The 20,650-nt window shown below is 35.6% G+C and overlaps 2 protein-coding genes and 1 pseudogene across 3 annotated transcripts; 2 read left to right on the top strand and 1 right to left on the bottom strand.

The window, feature by feature from the left end:
* Positions 1-13,353: 13,353 nt before the first annotated feature.
* On the top strand, positions 13,354-14,080 carry LOC146954846 (uncharacterized). The gene is made up of 2 exons (XM_085746254.1): positions 13,354-13,890; positions 13,991-14,080. The coding sequence occupies exons 1-2, from the start codon at positions 13,354-13,356 to the stop codon at positions 14,078-14,080; spliced, it is 627 nt and encodes a 208-aa protein (XP_085602380.1).
* Positions 14,081-14,212: 132 nt separating this feature from the next.
* On the top strand, positions 14,213-15,620 carry LOC146954845 (uncharacterized). The gene is made up of 5 exons (XM_085746246.1): positions 14,213-14,501; positions 14,598-14,699; positions 14,872-15,026; positions 15,171-15,311; positions 15,369-15,620. The coding sequence occupies exons 1-5, from the start codon at positions 14,213-14,215 to the stop codon at positions 15,618-15,620; spliced, it is 939 nt and encodes a 312-aa protein (XP_085602372.1).
* Positions 15,621-19,226: 3,606 nt separating this feature from the next.
* Positions 19,227-20,363, bottom strand: LOC146954844 (chitinase 2 pseudogene; annotated as a pseudogene). Its single transcript, XR_015006764.1, has one exon. The product of XR_015006764.1 is annotated as a chitinase 2 pseudogene (transcript).
* Between the last annotated feature and the right edge of the window lie 287 nt (positions 20,364-20,650).

Here is a 20,650-nt window from a genome sequence, read left to right as displayed (position 1 = left end):
CTTTTGTTCTTGGAAATAATATGTGACAATTGTTTCTTTGAATAAAAGTTCATCTTTATTTTCTTGTTATTTATTTTATGTTCTTCTTCCTCTTCTTCTCCATATCTACAATGAACGTTAGTGAGTAGATTTCTTTGTCTTGGGATTGTTGGATAAGTCTAATGACGTAATCCGGCTCAAGCCAAGCCTTAAACCTTAATTTTATGTAACCCTAATTTCTAATCTAAATTCACCGCTTTAACATGAATTAACCATTTTCAAACTGTGGAAGCGAACGCGGAGGGTTTGATAATTGTTAATCCATTATCTCAAATATCAATTCATAAAGCGAACGCGGAGCTTCGATATTCGAACAAGTGAATTTAGACAAGGATTGCGAAACATGAGAATAGTCTAGCAAACCTTGAGACATATAAAGTTTCGATCTTCAAGGGTCCCAAAGGCAATCACCCATGAGAATAGGTGTGGTTGTTGAATGGATACACTCACTGACTTCGAGAGAAGCTTTGTTATGCTTAAGAGAAACTTGTCTTTAGAAATTGGGACTAACGTAAAGTTATAAGTTTAAGGGTTTGCTTGTGAAGGACTTGTCATTAGGATGAACCAATAATCCCAAGGCTCCTTTTATTTTATTATTGTTATTTTCTCTTATTTAAAAACCCCCTATTTTATAATCTTTCTTCTCTTCTAATCATTTTCTAAAAGTTAATTGAATTCATAACTCCCTAGCGGAACGATACTCTTTTTACTACTACTTCGATAGACCGTGCACTTGCGGTTTGGCCTATCATTTAACCAACCACAATTAAATCTAATTTTCATTTGACTTCAGAAAAATGCTTCAGTAAGATGATATTAGGAAATCAAATTTTGGTACAAATGCTTCAGTAATAAACAAACCAAATTTATTTTAAAAATTCAACACAAACAAGTTTCATGCATAAAATATTGATTGCATCTACAAGTGTGTACTCTATGTTCAAACGTGGATAATAGACTAAATATATCAATACTTATCAAAATTCATCATATATATAGTTGAATAAATTATAAATTATGCATACATGTACCTAATACCATATATATGATGACAACCATATACTTTTTTGTTGAAAGAAAGAAGTCTTGAAACAAGTCAACACACGAAGAACAGTGAAGTTTCAAAGAAGGTTACCACACACTTATCTTAAACAAATATCATCTTTAAGAATATCAAGTATATCAACGTAACTGCGTAGATAGAATATATGTACCTTTTACCTGGCCATAGATAGAAATGTGAACGCTCATCTTTTCACAAAATTGCAGCCATTATTTAATCGCAGACAAATAATAATTGAAAAACCAATCCTAATTTGACAAGATTTGAATATGGTCTTTAAGTACCTACAAGACAATTAATAAAACTTTTTAGGTACCTATTTTTCTCTGGGTCCTTGTGGGTTAATACCTTTCTTTATCCAAATATACTCACCATAAGGAACTCCAATGTTTCTTATGTAGCAAGTATTTGGAGTGTGACCTTTTATGTTACAATAAAAACATGTTAAATTAAGAACATGATGTGAACCAAAGTGATTTCCTTTGGAGAAATTATTCTTAACATTTGAATTATTTTTCTTAAAAGAATTGTTAGAATAATTTCTTCTTTTAAAATTAATTTTTTGATTCACATTCTTGGAAGAATTAACAACATGCATTTTCTTGGTTTCTATGTTGTTGGGATTTGTGCTTGCTTTAACAAAAACCGTTTTATTGGTGTTTGGTTTATCAAATTTAGAAAAACCAAGCCCGGATTTGTTGTTTGAATATCTTTGTTTACTAAGCACTTCTTCCAAACCATTGTGACCTTTTTCAAAATTCTTGATCACTTGATTTAATTCAACAATTTCTATTTCATTTTTTTTACATTTATTACATGAAAGAACTTTTAACCTTTTCTAATTCTACTTGTGTATCAAAAGCTTTTCTTTCAAGAGATACAATTTGTTTATTTTGCTTTGCACAAGTTTTAGAAAGATTAATGCATTCTTCATACAATTCATCAAATGCATTTTGCAATTCTTCATAAGAATGTTTATCATTAATTTCAGAATCACTAACCTCATTTTCTTCATCATCAGAATGATGAGACGCCATTAGTATCATGTATGCACTTTCTTCATTTTCTGATTCTGAAGACGAACTTATATCGTTGTCCTCCCATGCAATGTAGGCACTTCTTGGCTTGAATTCTTTCTTACCTTTGTGGCTGTTCTTCTTTGCAAGGATTGGACAATTTGCCTTCATGTGACCTTCATTTCCACATTCGAAACATGTGAAATTCTGTTTTGATGTAGAAGCATCATTATTCTTGTGAAATTTTCTTTTATTGATATTAATTTCTTTATCTTTTCTTAGAAATTTTCCAGTTTTTTTAAAAAAGAATAGTGATGTCTTCATCTTCATCAGTAGTATCATTTTGTTGAACAACATTGGACTCTGCCCTCAAGGAAATGTTCTTATGTTTCTTTACTACTTCTTCATGTTGTTCCAGTCTTGCAAGTTCAATTTCATGCTCTTGTAATTTTCCGAAAAGTGCTGCCAACGACATGTTTGAAAGACTTTTCTTTTGAGATACGGCTGTTACTTTTGGTTGCCATTCCCTTCTTAGTGACCTGAGAATCTTCAAGTTTATTTCATTGTTGGACAAGGTTTTTCCAAGGGCTGCAAGATGATTGATAAGATGTGAAAATCTCTTCTGCATGTCTAAAATATTTTCTCCTGGTTGCATTCTAAACATCTCATACTCTTGAGAGAGGGTATTCAATCTGGAACGTTTTACCTCTTCCGTTCCTTCATGTGTTATTTCCAAAGTGTCCCAAATTTTTTTGGCCGTTTTGCAGTTAAAAATTCTGAAAAACTCATCCATCCCAAGAGAGGATTGAAGAATGTTTTTGCCTTTTTGTCAAATAACACTTTTTTTCGGTCATCATCATCCCATGATGTTTGTGGTTTGATACCAGTCACACCATTCACAATTGTATTGGGAACATAAGGACCATTCTGGACAGCACCCCAAATTTCTTCACCTTGGGCTTCTATATACGTTGTCATCCTAATTTTCCAGAAATCATAATGATCTCCGGTGAAACATGGTGGTCGGTTTGAATTAGGACCTTCTGCTAGAAACGGTTTAGCGGAAGCCATTTTCTGGATCAAAGAAGCAAGTTATCTTTACTCTTGCTCTGATGCCAATTGTAAGTTTAGATTGTAACCTAAGAGGGGGGTGAATTAGGTTTTTAGGATTATTGGTAAATTTTTCTTAGTTTAGTGTTCTTAATAATTTTTCTGGAAACTAAATATGAAGGTATGAATGCGGAAAAATAAAAGAGTAAGGGAAGAAGAAAAGACATAAGAGAGTTTATAGTGGTTCCCCTCTAAACCTTAGTGTCAGTCCACTCCCTTCACACCCCGCGAAGGAATTCACTATGCTAGAATCTTTGTTACAAGCAATCTGTAACGCCCATTTAAAAGTGTCTAGAATACTCAAATGTGCGTTAAAAAGTGATATTGGATACATTAATTATACAATACAGAAACGACATCAAGTCAAAAGTTCAGGTACAAACATCCGAAGTCTTATGTTACATGACGTTCACAAGATATCCAAAAAGTAACTTAAGTACAATAAGTCAATACAACAAGTCTTAATTAAACATATGCGTCCATAAGTCCAACTCCAAATATGTTTCCACGATCACATGATCAATCCAAAGCTTTTTCTTTACCTTTTCCTCGAGTAACCTATGAACCTGACAAATAATGAGTGGGATGAGACATAATGACTCAGTGAGTTCTTTCTAACCCTAGGCTAGTGATAACCTCGGGGGAAAACCCACGATTATCACGTGTCTAAAAATTACAACCTGATGGTTGATTATACGTGTGTAGTCTTGCTCTCTTAGACGGTAGTGCTTACTAAAACCGTCAAAGGTTCTACTTAACTTACTAATGGTCTTGCTTCGCTATACGTGTCATGGCGGTCAAGGGGAAGTCTAAGACCGCTATATCAAGATACGCTCTACGCATCGAGATCTATAATACATGACACGACTCTAAGTAGGACGATTAAGTAAAACCTAACTCGTCATCGACGTATCTTTCTTTACTTACCTCACTTCTTAAACTTGAACATATCTAACGACAATTATAACCAATCATGATTAAGTTAGAAGTTAGCGTCGAACAACAAATAATAAATCTGAGTTCATTTTACGGATTAATTCCGGGTGGAGTAATCCCAAAAGTTAATCCCTTACTACCGGTGAAAATTACCTAGCTAAGGCACACCGGACTCCCTCAGTGGTGTGCGAGTCCCTTATGGCTTATCCCGTTCTCCTTGGAGAACCTCTTGTATCCACCCGTGGAAGGAATACAAAAGACACGACACCTACTCTTACTTAATGGTCTTGACCATATAAAATTATTGTCTTAACTTCATGTGAATATGATACATAATTGTTCATGTCTTAGCATAATAAATTCATGCTTATCTATCTATTTCTCGACAAGCTATGTCGAGGCTCTAAGTTTGTTCCCTCACCTTGTCATATATATATAATTTTGCTACCCGATCATAAAACCAATACTTCGCCCATATGTCATGCTTTTCTATACAAAATAAATACTTGCTTTACATTCGAGAAAACGTTTTAAAACCTATGCCTTGGAGTCTTGGTTTGAGGGGTTATTGTTTAAAAGATTGCATAAAGAAAACCGCTCCGAAACGCCTGAACCACCCACAGCGAGCAAAACAATGAGATCCCTCACTGTCTGCTCGCCATGGTGAGTAGGAGGCGAGCAGAACACTGGTTCTGTGAGTCTACCTCGCCGTGGCGAGCTGTGACAGTCCAGAACTATCAAAAATTATGTTTTTGACCCAAAATCCTCAAAACAAAGCATCCCAAGGCATATCATGACCCTATTGTTCATATGGAACCTGTAAAACAGTCATTAAGCAAGTATTCACATGTATAAGGATGCATAACATGAAAGGGGTAACTTTCTCTATGTATAAACCCTAAAAAAATTATGGTTTTCTTGCAAGCTTAAACACACATCCCATAGGAAGAAACTAACTAGGAACTCAACTTAAAATAACCTGAAGATAGGCTCACAACCTCAAAACTTTGACAGCAAAACCTTAGGATCAAAACCCTAAATGAGAGGAAAGTATTTGGTGAAGCTTGCTTCCAACTTGCTTACCAACAACTTAGCAAAGCCCTAATCTTGCTTAGTTCCTAACTTGTTGAAGAATTAGAAGAAGATTGAGTGAAGATCATGGGTAGAGAAGGATTGAGATGACAAAGTTTCTAGAGAGAAGGGAGAGCAAAAGTTTTTGGCAAACCCTAGAGAGAGAAAGACAAGAAAATTGTGAAGAATAGTGGCTCCAATTCACTTAAATATCTTCTTCGTGTGAAATGCCAAAAATGCCCCTAACTTAGTCGTGCGCATTTTTATCGTTTTCAGATATTACGTCAGTTCCTAATAAGTGGGTTATTACACAATCTCACCCCAAGACCCCCTAACAATCTTTCTAACATAAACACAAGAAAGAAACCCTCTCTCTTGATTACAACACAAACAACAAACACTTTTGGTGGACTTTGAATCTTCCCGAATCAAAGAACCTTTTACAACAATCACAAGATAGTAACCCCACTATCTTAAACAATAATTCTCACCAACAATGGCAAGAAACTTTACAACAAAGTAGTTGAAGAATAACAAATGTATGGCTGTATATCTTTATCAATATCACTCTAACAAATGGACTTAATGCTCAGAAAACTTTTTAATAAATGTTAAAGTGTATGCAAAGTTTTCCGAACAATTTGAATGAAAGTTTAAAAGCAAGTGATATTGAAAATTTCAATTGAGATTATGAAAGTTGTTGTCTTAAAATGATTTGATTCTCAATTGAATTTATAGAGGCTAAAAAGATACTTATGAAGCAATACTATTTTTCAAAATGAGTTACCAATGAATATAAACATATTTAAAAAGGCACCTATTCATAGTGCAAATAAAATGAATTAGCCGTTGGCACTTAATATGAAAATAGCCATGCAACAGTACAAAAAACTGATTCAATGCCAACGGTATAATGAATTGAAAACATGCTGAAAAAATTGATGCAATACGTTACTACACAAAATTGCATATGTATAGTTATGTCTTTAAAGAAGAAATTTGCTGAATCAAATATATGCCATCAAATAACAAATTGAAAATGCTGAAGCACATATATGGCCGTTGACATGCCTTCAATGTAGACATGCTATATCTTTTTCTTTTGTATAAACAATTTTGGCCAAATTGAATATAGGTGCTGAAACAAATTTATTTGAGGCATAATCAATTAAATGATTTTTCAAAATCAAAAATAATTTTTCTAATAAAATTATTTTCATGCAAAATCATTTTTATCTAAATAAAACATTGTGAGTGTATGATTTATTTTCATGAGATTTTTAGGCATAGCTTCATATGACAACTTAGTAAAAATGCTTGTAATTATTTTCTGAGCATTCTAAGTTGTTCCATAAGTTAAGAATGATAAATCAAAGATAAGGACTATACTTACAAAGAGTATAAACCAAGAAGCCTAGTCACTAATCTTTATTCTTAATCTTCATCTTGTGCCTCCATAGTCTTTCTTCTTTTGTGATGTGAGTTTGTTATCATCAAAACCCAGCCAAGTCTAAGAAGGAAATCTTCTTCACAGGTTTGAATAGGTTCACAAGGATACTTGAAGTTGTGATTAGTGTACACTTGAAATAAAGTCTTAGAGGAGGCATAAGTTTTTATTTAAATTGTCATATGTTAATCTTTTTATTGCTGCTATGTTTATGCCATTTGCTTGAGGACAATCAAAGAATCAAGTGTTGGGGAATTTGATGAGTCAATAATTAGCGTTTTTAATATAATATTTGAGTCCGTTTTATTTAGAATTGATTCCTTTTTATTTAATATTATTTCCTTTTTAGAACTGTTTTACTTCAATTGCAAGTTATTTAATTTCAGGAACAAATAATTGAAAGATTGAGTATGGGAGCAAAAGAAAGAGGATTTGGAGCTGATTCGGGTCCTAAATACGAAGATTGAAGACAAAAATACAATTTCCCCAAGTCGGAAGCTTGGCATGGCCCGTGCCACCAGCCACACGGCCGTGCCACCTCCCAGACACTCTTTTGCTGCTTTTGCTTAAAAGACAAGCTACCTATTAGTTTATCTCTGACCTAAAAGCCCATGGTTTCTTGTGGAACATTCTAGTGATGTATTGCTTAGGATTTAAGTCATTATAAACTATAAATAGAGTATCTCGCTCACAACAATTCATCTTTTGTTCTTGGAATAAAGCTCTACCTTTATTTTATTTCTTCTTCTTCTTCTTCTTCTTCTTCTTCTTCTTCTTCTTCTTCTTCTTCTTCTTCTTCTTCTTCTTCTTCTTCTTCTTCTTCTTCTTCTTCTTCTTCTTCTTCTTCTTCTTCTTCTTCTTCTTCTTCTTCTTCTTCTTCTTCTTCTTCTTCTTCTTCTTCTTCTTCTTCTTCTTCTTCTTCTTCTTCTTCTTCTTCTTCTTCTTCTTCTTCTTCTTCTTCTTCTTCTTCTTCTTCTTCTTCTTCTTCTTCTTCTTCTTCTTCTTCTTCTTCTTCTTCTTCTTCTTCTTCTTCTTCTTCTTCTTCTTCTTCTTCTTCTTCTTCTTCTTCTTCTTCTTCTTCTTCTTCTTCTTCTTCTTCTTCTTCTTCTTCTTCTTCTTCTTCTTCTTCTTCTTCTTCTTCTTCTTCTTCTTCTTCTTCTTCTTCTTCTTCTTCTTCTTCTTCTTCTTCTTCTTCTTCTTCTTCTTCTTCTTCTTCTTCTTCTTCTTCTTCTTCTTCTTCTTCTTCTTCTTCTTCTTCTTCTTCTTCTTCTTCTTCTTCTTCTTCTTCTTCTTCTTCTTCTTCTTCTTCTTCTTCTTCTTCTTCTTCTTCTTCTTCTTCTTCTTCTTCTTCTTCTTCTTCTTCTTCTTCTTCTTCTTCTTCTTCTTCTTCTTCTTCTTCTTCTTCTTCTTCTTCTTCTTCTTCTTCTTCTTCTTCTTCTTCTTCTTCTTCTTCTTCTTCTTCTTCTTCTTCTTCTTCTTCTTCTTCTTCTTCTTCTTCTTCTTCTTCTTCTTCTTCTTCTTCTTCTTCTTCTTCTTCTTCTTCTTCTTCTTCTTCTTCTTCTTCTTCTTCTTCTTCTTCTTCTTCTTCTTCTTCTTCTTCTTCTTCTTCTTCTTCTTCTTCTTCTTCTTCTTCTTCTTCTTCTTCTTCTTCTTCTTCTTCTTCTTCTTCTTCTTCTTCTTCTTCTTCTTCTTCTTCTTCTTCTTCTTCTTCTTCTTCTTCTTCTTCTTCTTCTTCTTCTTCTTCTTCTTCTTCTTCTTCTTCTTCTTCTTCTTCTTCTTCTTCTTCTTCTTCTTCTTCTTCTTCTTCTTCTTCTTCTTCTTCTTCTTCTTCTTCTTCTTCTTCTTCTTCTTCTTCTTCTTCTTCTTCTTCTTCTTCTTCTTCTTCTTCTTCTTCTTCTTCTTCTTCTTCTTCTTCTTCTTCTTCTTCTTCTTCTTCTTCTTCTTCTTCTTCTTCTTCTTCTTCTTCTTCTTCTTCTTCTTCTTCTTCTTCTTCTTCTTCTTCTTCTTCTTCTTCTTCTTCTTCTTCTTCTTCTTCTTCTTCTTCTTCTTCTTCTTCTTCTTCTTCTTCTTCTTCTTCTTCTTCTTCTTCTTCTTCTTCTTCTTCTTCTTCTTCTTCTTCTTCTTCTTCTTCTTCTTCTTCTTCTTCTTCTTCTTCTTCTTCTTCTTCTTCTTCTTCTTCTTCTTCTTCTTCTTCTTCTTCTTCTTCTTCTTCTTCTTCTTCTTCTTCTTCTTCTTCTTCTTCTTCTTCTTCTTCTTCTTCTTCTTCTTCTTCTTCTTCTTCTTCTTCTTCTTCTTCTTCTTCTTCTTCTTCTTCTTCTTCTCTTCTGTCACAATGAACGGCGTGGAGTGTAGTCTTCGTCTGGGATTGTCAAGTGTCTAAATGACATAACCCTAATCAAACCAAGCCTCGAACCCTAATTTTAAATAAATCTACTTTCTAATCTAATTTCACCGTTATTATAATGAATCAACAAATATCAAACTTATGAAGCGAAAGTGGAGGGTTAGTATTTGTTAATTCACCATCTCAAATATCAATTCATGAAGCGAAAGTGGAGTTTTGACATTGGAACAAGTGAAATTAGACAAGGATTGCGAAACATGAGAATAGTCTAGAAAACCTTGAGACAAATAAAGTTTGGTTCTTCAAGGATTTCAAAGGCAATCAACCATGAGAATAGGTGTGGTTGCTAGAAGAACACACTCATTGAAACCGAAAGGAGATGTGATAGGCTTAAGAGAAACTTGTCTTTAAAATGTAAATCCAATATAAAATTCTGGTTTATGGTTTGTTTGTGAAGAGCTTGTTATTTAGATGAACCAATAATTCCAAGGCGCTTTTATTTTTATTATTTTCTTTTAATTAAAAATCCAAACTTTATAACTCAAAACTCTTTTCTAATCATTGTTGAAAGTTAATTGAATTCATAACTCCCTGTCGGAACGATACTCTTTTATTACTACATCAGTAAACCATGCACTTGCGGATTTATCTCATCAGTGCACTTGTGGAACTACCTAAAATTCCTTGAGTAGTTTGGACTCAAGGATCTTCAAAAGGGCGGAAGGCATTCCGATGGTTGAGGAGGTTAGGGTGTAAACTTGTGGAGCTACTTGGTGTAGTGGGAAGCAAGGGAAAGAGCAGCAAGGTGGTTGATGGTTTGACATCATCACTAATTTAGAGTCAAGGTGGAGATTGTTGTGAAAGTGACTCAAAATAGAAAAAATTGGAATTCTGGAAGCAGAAAATCGGTGGCCGATTAAAAGGGCACGGTGGCCGATTTTCAACTCTGTTTTTTGGCCTTTGGTTCGTAAATTATCGGTGGCCGATTTATGGAGTTCGGTGGCTGATTTTGACAGCAGGAAATAAAACATAAATGTATTTTCGGGCCTAGATTTGTTCCAGTTTTATTGAGGATTCTTTTACTATAAATATAGACATTGTATCAGTGTAAACCTTGACATAGAGGGGGCTGAAACAAGGGTTTAGAAAGGCAACAACAAAACTAGGGTTTGTATAGAGTTTGTCTTTTGGCAACAAACACTAGGGTTTGAGGGTTGATTCACCTTGGGAAACACTATTAGGATTGAGTCTCTTGGTTACGGGAAGAGATTGGGGCTTTGGGTAGAATTAGGCGGGAGACTTATTCTTGTAACCCATTGATATCTCTTTTGTAAAGTTACTCATCATTATAGTGGAACGAAGGGCTGCTCTCTCCCCTAGACTAGGTCAATTTGGACCGAACTGGGTCAACAAATTCTTTTGTTTTCTCTCTTTCTTTCTCTCGATGTTTTCTACTTTTGCTTGTGATTATAACTCTTACCCACTTGGATTGGTTGCTTGATTATCCCTTGCTCCACACATCAAGTTTGTTATTGGTGTAATTTGTCATCGAATTCACAACAAGGATTAGTAATATGATATCAAGTATCAAGTATCACTTTATCAAGTACGATCTTCTTTTGCATGAAAAAACTATCACGTAGCAAGTACAACTTATGTGTTTAAATGAGAATGATAAGGTAAACAACCAAAGTCCATTCATATGCTTCTTAAGCATAGTAATATAAGTTCCACACTCATCTATAACCAGGGTCGTCTCAAACAATTTGAAGGCCCTGTTGTAGTCTAAAAAATGGCCCTTAATAAAAATATAAAAAAAAAGTTATTTAAATTGTAAATAACATAAAAAGAGTCAATTTTGTCAACAAAAAAAAAAGTATTTTTGTATCACAAAACTATCAACCAACAGGATCAATAGGACAATTCAAAAATATTCTTTTAAACAATTGATAATATTTTTGGATTGTCCTGTTGATTGATAGGGTTGATAGTTTTGTGAGTGGTAGTTATTTTGTGAGTATCCTGTTGATCCTGTTGGTTTCCATTCATATGCTTCTTAAGCATAGTAATATAAGTTCCACACTCATCTATAACCAGGGCCGTCTCAAACAATTTGAAGGCCCTGTTGTAGTCTAAAAAATGGCCCTTAATAAAAATATAAAAAAAAAAGTTATTTAAATTGTAAATAACATAAAAAGAGTCAATTTTGTCAAAAAAAAAAAGTATTTTTGTATCACAAAACTATCAACCAACAGGACAATCCAAAAATATTCTTTGCAATATTCTTTGTTTTTGTAGTGGCCGGGGTTTGAACCCCGGACCTTGCATATTTTATGCATTTTATGCATTGTCCCAACCAGTTGAGCTAAGCTCACGAGGACCCAAAAATATTCTTTTAAACTAAATTGTAAATAACATAAAAAGAGTCAATTTTGTCAAAAAAAAAAAAAAGTATTTTTGTATCACAAAACTATCAACCAACAATGAATATTTTTGGATTGTCCTGTTGATCCTGTTGGTTGATAGGGTAGTTATTTTGTGATTGTCCTGTTGATCCTATTGGTTGATAGGGTAGTTATTTTGTGATTGTCATGTTGATCTTGTTTGTTGATTGTGGTTGATTGTTGGTTGGTTGATAGTTTTGTGAGTGGTAGTTGAGTTGGTAGTTATTTTGTGATTATGAGTGGTTGATTGTGGTTGATTGTTGGTTGGTTGATAGTTTTGTGAGTGGTAGTTGAGTTGGCAAAAAAAAAGTATTTTTGTATCACAAAACTATCAACCAACAAAGAATATTTTTGGATTGTCCTGTTGATCCTGTTGGTTGATAGGGTATGATTGTCCTGTTGATCTTGTTGGTTGATTGTGGTTGATTGTTGGTTGGTTGATAGTTTTGTGAGTGGTAGTTGAGTTGGTAGTTATTTTGTGATTGTGAGTGGTTGATTGTGGTTGATTGTTGGTTGGTTGATAGTTTTGTGAGTGGTAGTTGAGTTGGTAGTTATAGTTTTGTGAGTGGTAGTTGAGTTGGTAGTTATGTGGTAGTTGAGTTGGTAGTTATAGTTTTGTGAGTGGTAGTTGAGTTGGTAGTTATTTTATAGTTTTGTGAGTGGTAGTTGAGTTGGTAGTTATGTGGTAGTTGAGTTGGTAGTTATAGTTTTGTGAGTATAGTTTTGTGAGTGGTAGTTGAGTTGGTAGTTATTTTGTGATTGTGAATGGTAGTAGTTATGAATCGAACTCGGGAGCACATGCATGCAACACGCTTTGTTCAACCGCTGCAGTAAGTAGCTTAACTTTTATGTCCTAGATTTAATCTTACTTATATGTAATTAACATCAATTGGCCATATACAAAAAAAATAATAAAAAGGGCCCCCAAAATGTTAGGACCATTGTGTCGTAGCCTAGCCTCGATGGGCTATGGGTCGGCCCTGTCTATAACTGAAACATGATTAGCTTTTGAAAATTGCTATTTGACATACAAAACGTCCTAATAACACATGGAAAGTCCTAAAATGCCCCATCGGTAGTTAACTACTGTTTGCCAAACCGGCAGCAGTTAACTGCCGCTGGACTCAGCTGTAGTTAACTGCCGCTGCTTTCTGCGATTAAACAAGAACAAAAGCATCATTATTTCATTTTCCAGAAACACAACACTACTCAACTCTTTCTTGCAAATTTCTCCAAACCTCAATTGCACGAATTTGAGCCCAATTTCATCAAGTAAATCACAAGTAAGTTTTTTTTTCCTATTTACATGCAGTGTAGGTTGTTTAGGGTGTTAGTTTTTATAAGTATAGCAAAATTTTAGTGTTTAGGTTAGGTTTAAAAATTGGAAATTATGATAGAATTTGATGTTGTAATGGATTGTTTATTCTGGCATTGTTGTTTAGAGTAGGTTTAGGTACAATGTAGTTGACTTTGATGTTGAATTAACACTAATTGTGCTAGTATTTTGAAATGCACTTAAGGTGTTTGATGAAATGCCTAAGTGAGATAATCTTTTTTTTTTGTGTAATTTTTTTGCAAATATATTAAATTTTATAATGCATATATGTTATAATGATTCTAAGTTTGGACTTTTACATTTTTTGGCAAGTTTAAGAATGACATAATGTGGTATGTTACATAAATGCCTAAGTTGAATAATTCTAAGCTTGGATTTTTATGAATGCCTAAGTATAATTTGTGATATGTTACATGTTACTTGCTTGGATTTTTATGATATGTTCAATGCCTTAGGTTGTGTTACCATAAAAGTATATAGTTTTTATGATACGCCTAAATACATTGTCCACGTATTTATGTTATTTTTAATTTGTTTTTGTACAGATATGGTTGTGGAGGAGGATGCGCGGGAGCAGCGTATTAGAGAGGGTAGGGTGCGCAAAGGTAAACCTGCTATGACAAATAGCCATCGAAAGGAGCTGGAGGCTGAAAACCTGTATGTTCCAAATCCTCGGAGACATAGGGACTTGAGCATAGGTGAAGAGACGTTGGGCTCACAACCACATATGGATTACTCCTCCCAGGTAGTTGATCCGACACAGGTGCATGAGTATGCCGGGTATGCGGGGGGATTTGAGGGATATGATCGGATGGAGGAGGACGCTATGTTTTATCGACCGCAGGAGGAGGTAGAGGATAAGGAGGAGACAGAGGATGAGGAGGTGGCAGAGGACAATGACGTTAAGGCAGATTATCTTGCGGCAGATGATATTGTGCCTGAGCCTTGGCGACGTCGTCGTGCTCCGTTGATACCGCCATGCCCTGTTGTAGAGTCTCCATTTCCTGGAGGTCCTGAGACCACACTATTGTTGTCCGACTACGCGAGGCACATGGCGATCCCTCTTTGGGTGAACCACCATAATGTAAGTGTTTAAATTCTTAAAAAAAATTAGTGTAATTCTTTAAATTCTTTAAATTCTTTTAAATTTGTAGTGACAATGTCTTAATTCATTTGATTTTCAGATGTGGTATGATGGGGAGTATAAATGTATCAATGCAGGGAGAAAGGTGAGAGAGCTTTCTAAGCCGAAGAAGGGTTTGAGGTGGTTTTAGGATCCTATGGAGGCGTCTGGCTTACATGATTTGTTATACATCGGGTACTCGACTGTGACCCATGCCATGGTACATGCTCTGTGCGAGAGGTGGCACACGGAGACCAGTAGTTTTCATCTACTTGTGGGGGAGATGACGATCACTTTGGACGATGTGTATAATCTCCTCGAGCTACCTATTCAGGGCCGCATACTGGACCATGACGCAGTAGTGGATCGGGACCATGGGATTACTTTGATGACTAGGTTGTTGGGCATGTCAGATGTTGCTGCTCGTGCTGAGGCAAAGACTGAGTATGGTGCTCATATTAGTTATCCCACACTGAAGCGGCTTTATGAGGTGCACCTGACAGAGGCTATACGGATGGATGACCCACATACGAGGGAGGAGAGGCAGGAGAGAGATAGGAGGAGGCAGTGGTGTGTGAGGAGTTTTCTTCTATATCTCGTCGGTAGTGCGGTGTTCACTAACAAAACGAACTGACACATCGACTTGATATATCTTGATTGTATGGCAGACTTGCATGCGATTGGGAAATGGTCATGGGGAGGGATGACCTTAGCTTACCTATATGACTATCTTGATGATTCTGTTCGTCTGAATAACAAGACGATGGCTGGTTGTGTGATCGTTTATAATTTTTATCATCATGTTAGATTATTTTTTCCCTAAGTTCGACTACATTTATTTAGGATTTTATTTAAATATTTTTGTGAAGTTTTTATAATGTATTATATTTATTTAATATTTAACTCGAATATTTATTTTTGTGTATTATTTATTTGTTGCAGGGACGGATTTTGGAGCATTTTCCAGGTCCATACCCAAGGAAGGAAAACCCAAAGTTGAAGTCGGACAAACCATGTGCGGGAGATGGCTTACTAGCAGAGGGCATAAAGTTGTGCACCATTACCGCCTACTCTTGGATCGCTTAGAAGTGGATGATGTGAGGTGGTCTACATATGATGATCACAGAGAGATATGCTCTTTTCAGCTTATTATCACTTACTCGGGATGACTTATGTGCGGAAAGGAGAGAGTGTACCGTCATTTACCTAAGCAGGTTAAGAGGCAGTTTGCCTTTGTACAGGACATTCCCAGACATCCATCAGATGTCGCAGAGATGCCTAAGGAGATACTGGCTACTGTGTTGATAGACGTCGTTGTGTGGTTCCACCCTGATTGGAGACAGAGGTATCAGAGACCATGGCATCATGAGGCTGGTGGTTTGGTATGCCAAAGTCTCTCACCCTCGTATTCTCCCACCTTATGAAGAATCTCCTCCCAGGTATCTCCTCCCAGGTCGGCGAACGTGGAGCAGATTATAGAGGAGGAGCATGCCAGAGAGATGCCTGACACACTGACGATCATCAGGGATGTGGTGCAGATAGCTGATAATATTGTGGCCAAGAGCGGCGAGATGACTAAAGAGGAGATTGTTCAGGAGGTGATTCAGATTGGCAGTAATGGTCTCCCTGCTCTTACGTATCAGATTGCCAGGCAGTGCAGGGGGCAGAGGCATCGTAGGCAGCAGGGTTGATTCTGATTAGGCTTTTTTCTTGTACATTTTGACTATGATGATGGTGATGTATTATTATGACATGTTTCGTACCGTTTCGTATATCTATGACATTTTCGTACGTTTTGTATTATTTCTTGCGCTTTATTTTATCATGTCAAAAATTATTTCGTACATTTTATATTCACGAATTTGCAATTGGATGAAAAAGAGTGAAAAAATTTGTTTAAAATGGTATGTATAAAACATGTTCAAATGTGGGGAAAGAGGGAAGGAGAAAGCAGCTGGAATTTGACCCACGAACGCAGCAGCAGTTAACTGCCGCTGGCTGTAGCGGCAGTTAATTTCTGTTGGCTTCAGCGGCAGTTAACTGCTGCTGGACAGGAGAACAGTAGTTAACTGCCGTTGAGGACAAAATGGTATTTTACTTGTGTTATTAGGACATTTCTAATTTTAGAATTGCAATTTTCTTAGCTTTTTAGCAGATTTTGTTCCTTTCTAATTCATAATATGTATTAATTATCTTTATAATGTATTGTGGATTATGACCAATGTTCTGATTATGAAAAATTATTCGTAATGTATCATCATCTTTTTTCCTTTTCTACAAGGAATCATCTTTTTTCCTTTTCTACAAGGAAGCTAGTATTGGTACTTGATAGTGGTGTAACTGAAACTGAAAGGTATTTATAACAAATTATCACATATATAAGTACAAAATGGAAATTGAAACATGTAAAAGCTTTGGTTACGTCAAATTTTTCAGCAGCATCCAAAGTAAAGCACTAAGCAACTTTCCAACAGGTAGTTAGAAATAAGAAAGTTGGTTAGTTGATTTTAGACATTATTATTTCAAGATTTTATATGTATTGCCACATTGCTCCTCTATTTTGTGTGAAGCTTCCAACATTGTTCCACTTGTTCACCAATATACATTAAAGTTTTTTTTGAAAGAAATTATATTGAACTGTTACTTTTTGAATTTTTTTTCCGACCCTGTTGCAAAAGAAAATTCTAAATCTGACCCCCTTTCACATTTAAATACAGAAATGACCCCCTTTCTGGTATTTTTTTTTGTTTTGTTTTGTCGTTTTCCTCATTACTGCAGTTTCAAATTACGGTAATGAGCTTCCGTTCTAACACATGGCAGGTTGGCACAGATGAGCAAGTTTGACTGATTTTTTTTTTAATTTTTTTATTCATTACCGCAGTTTGGAATTGCAGTAATGAAATTTTGTTTGTTTTTTTGTTTATTCTATTTTTGGCACAATATGTCTTTTAAAATTAAATGCAAATAATAATAAATAAATATTAATGATAATTGTAATAAATATTAATTTAAAAACACTAATTATATTATTCATTGTGTTAAAAATAAAAATAAAAATTACTTTCTCCGCGGTATCCATTTAGGCCCACCTAAATTTAAATTATGACTTCTCGTAGCACATAATTTATCTTTTTTTCTTCGTACGGGTCGTTGGTCTTGCTCTTCCTCTTCCTCTTCCACCTCCTCATTTTGAATTTCAGCATCATTAGTTTCCGTAGTCACCTCATTTTGCACATGTGAAACAGAGTTCGTCCAAATTCCATTAACGAAATCATCTTCGTTAAACCCTGCAGCCATACTTTCTATGGTAGTATGTGGTTGTGACCATTGGGGTACGTAGTTTGTTTGGGGAGAGTGTACATTTTGTGGATGAGTTGGTAGGTTGAAAGAGGTGTATTGTGATTGGTCTGGGTAATTGGTTTCTGGAGTGTTTTGAGTTGGATTAAAGTCATCAAATCAATAGTTTGATATTTGGGAGCTTTCTCCATGAAGACTATGTTGAGAGTAGGTTGGATATGGAACTGGGGAGTTTTGAAAGAATTGGTTTGTCGGTTGTGGTGGTGGTTGATAAGTTTGGTTGTAGTTGTAGTTGGTGGATGGGTTAAAGCTTTGGTCAAAGTAAGGGGGTGGAGGTGTCATGAATAGGCTGTTAGGTGGATGTGTATCTAACCACATGTCTGCATCTGGCATCATTGGTTTCTGGTGTTGTAGGATAGTTTGATGGTATATCTCCTAAAATTCTTCCACATCGTGCCATTGGGTTTGCCAATAGTGCTTCTCTAGAAAGATACATACGTTCTCCAAAAAAGTTCCAATACCATTAAAAGTATTGACGATTGGGATAAACCTCATGGGTATATCGGACTCCGTCTAGCGCAAGATGGGAACAACAAAACAATTCCAATTGCCTTTGCACTAGTCGAAGGTGAGGCCAAGGAGGGATGGAGTTTTTTCTAAAAAATCTTAGGAAGCACGTCACACAAGGACGTCCCGTCTGCATGGTCTCCGACAGACATGAATCAATTAAAAGCGCATTCAATGACCCACAGAATGGTTGGCAAGAAACTGGTTCAACTCACGTGTATTGCATCAGACACATCAAGCAAAATTTCACGAGGGAAGTCAAGGATGGAGATCTTAAGGATATCATCAATAATATGGGTAAGAATATTATCTTACAGCTTTTTTAATTTGCGTTCAGTGAATTATGCCAGAAAGCACTTAAGGAGGACATTGTAAAGTCCAACACACATCATGTCGAACTGTTTGACCGAGAGATGTATACCTTCTCTGTTCGTGAGACCATCAACTACAGGGAGGGAAGGCCAATGGGAACTTTCAAGGTTGACCTACAAGCAGGGTGATGTGATTGTGGAAAATATCAAGCCTTACATTTGCCTTGTTTTCATGTCATAGCCGCGTGTTCTTCTTTTCACCATGACTACACAACTCTTATTCCAAACGTGTTCAAAAACGAGAATGTTTACGCCATCTACAACAAAGCATTCAAAGTAGTCCACGACAAGATTTATTAGCCCCCATACGAAGGTCCCGAGGTTTGTCAAAATCCAGACATGTGAAGACTAAAGAAAGGTCGACCCAATAGTACTCGCACTAGGACTGAAATGGACGAGGTGGAAGAAAGAACACAGACACCGAGACTGTGTGGGTTGTGTCGGCATCCTGGTCATATTAGTAGAAATTGTCCGACCTTTCAAAATTGGTAGTTAATATAGTTATGCATTATGTGTGTTCTGGACCGACCAAAAGGAGTTTTGGCCCATTTACTTAGGCCCAATACAATCCAAAGTCCAAATACCACGTTTGGCAATATTACTTGCGACACATTCCGCGAAGGATTACTCTGTTAGCTGCTTCGGCGGCCCCATTAGCTTGAGGGTGTTCGACCGAGGTGAAGCTTTGTTTTATGTTCAAGTTTCTTAGGTAGTCTTTAAACTTGTGATCGGTGAACTGGGTTCCTTTGCCGGAGATCACGAGCGCTTACGTACGGTCAAGACAATGACTTGATCAATATCATTTTAAACAAAAAAAAACGAAAAAAAAGTTAGTTGTACCAAAAACACAACTGATATTTATTTTTCATTGTGTTTCATTTAATCAAGACCAATCAAATTTCTTTATTCAAAGAACGGTTGGCGTCCACCCGCCACATTTTTGGGATAAAAAGTTGTAGTAAAACAAATCCTAGATAGGCATAGAGGCAAAAGGTTCCACATTCTTTCATCTTTCAATTACTAGATAGATTATTTCATTACCAAAATATGAGTTATTATCCATAAAACCAAGCTGAATCGAAATGTACATTAAAATTTTTAGGATATATCAAACATATATACATTAATTCACATATATATTACACAACAAAGTCTCATCATACTAAGTACACATTGAAACAACTCATCAACATATATGCCATATATTTCATTGACTAATGTACAGCCAAAAGCGCTTGTGATTGCTTCTCAAAACGAAAACCATTTCCCATAGAATCATCAGCAGACCAAACAAAGATACCATGAAGTTTCTGCTGACTCTTCAGTCTTTGACATGCCTTAAAAAACCCATCACTTGGAGACAACCCACCACTCCCATCACTAATGAAGCTCACCAATACCTTCCCACCATTATAATTTGAACTCTGTTTGTTGAAGTAATCAATAAATTGGGACACACTTGTACCTTTATCATAAGCATAAAATTGAAAATTAACATAATCTATGAGATGCCCATAACTCTTCCATAAGGCCAAGTAGTGACTCTGAACTTGATCATCATCAAAAGGAGCAATAGAAGCAAAAGTGATGACTCCATTTGTTTTAAGAGTTGTGATTAATCTTCCAATGCACTCAGCAAAGGTATCATGGTCTGCTTTGAAATGCTCGTAGTCGATGTCAATTCCATCCAAGTTGTATTCTTTGATTATTTTTGTGAGTGAAGAAACTGCATTGGAGAGCCATGAATCAACCGAAGATGGATTGAAGTAAGCATAGCCACCTCCAACACTGTCACCTCCAAGACTGAGAGCTACCTTAACATTTGAATTTTGGCTCTTGATAGAAGAAACTTGGGAAGGGTTCAGATTTTTTGTGTCCCAAAAGATGTTAAATTTTCCATTGGTGGGTGAAGGAGAAGATGATGTATCATAGTCTATACCGAATGAGAGAATGAAGTGGAATTCGACATTCGGGTTTATAGGAACATCTGAAAATTTGATGTTGTTGGAATCAGCTCCAATGTATTCTCTGAATAGGTTTGTGCTTGAGGAGAGTGTTGTTGCTCCAACATGGGTTGATGAAATGAACAGTAATAATAATGAGAATGTTTTAATCATAATGGGAAATTCCATTGGTGTGCAACTAAGAAAAATAAGAACTGTGTTATTACAATGTTATATGAATTGTAAATAAGTATTTATATGCATTGCTTTAAGTTTCATAGGCTTATATATAGTAAAGGATAGAGTATGAACATAGAGGAAGGTGGATGAATGAACTGATAATTTAAAATTGGGTTGATGCTAGCTTGCCGTTCTAGCCATCTGTTTATAAAATAATTACGAATTCTTTATCAACGGCAAGTCAAAAACTATATTTTTAAGGGAAATAATTGATGATGGACATCCATAATATATACACCTTGAGATAAAAGAAAATAAAAAGCTATGTGAGAAGAATTATAGGTTGTTGATTTAACACGAAAA

The sequence above is a fragment of the Medicago sativa genome, chromosome 1, assembly GCF_051527215.1.
Source record: "Medicago sativa cultivar Bolivia chromosome 1, Bolivia_mono, whole genome shotgun sequence".
Classification (NCBI taxonomy): domain Eukaryota; kingdom Viridiplantae; phylum Streptophyta; class Magnoliopsida; order Fabales; family Fabaceae; genus Medicago; species Medicago sativa.
Note: the sequence above shows the minus strand (reverse complement) of the source record. Positions and strands in the feature narration are given on the sequence as shown.

Bases quoted from the DNA above. Each gene is read 5' to 3' on its own strand.
- LOC146954846 (XM_085746254.1), top strand. From the start codon at position 13,354: ATGGTTGTGGAGGAGGATGCGCGGGAGCAGCGTATTAGAGAGGGTAGG. The intron at 13,891-13,990 runs GTAAGTGTTTAA...TTTGATTTTCAG, and splicing joins TTTGGGTGAACCACCATAAT to ATGTGGTATGATGGGGAGTA.
- LOC146954845 (XM_085746246.1), top strand. From the start codon at position 14,213: ATGACGATCACTTTGGACGATGTGTATAATCTCCTCGAGCTACCTATT. The intron at 14,502-14,597 runs GTGTGAGGAGTT...ATTGTATGGCAG, and splicing joins AGATAGGAGGAGGCAGTGGT to ACTTGCATGCGATTGGGAAA. The intron at 15,312-15,368 runs GTATGCCAAAGT...ATCTCCTCCCAG, and splicing joins ATCATGAGGCTGGTGGTTTG to GTATCTCCTCCCAGGTCGGC.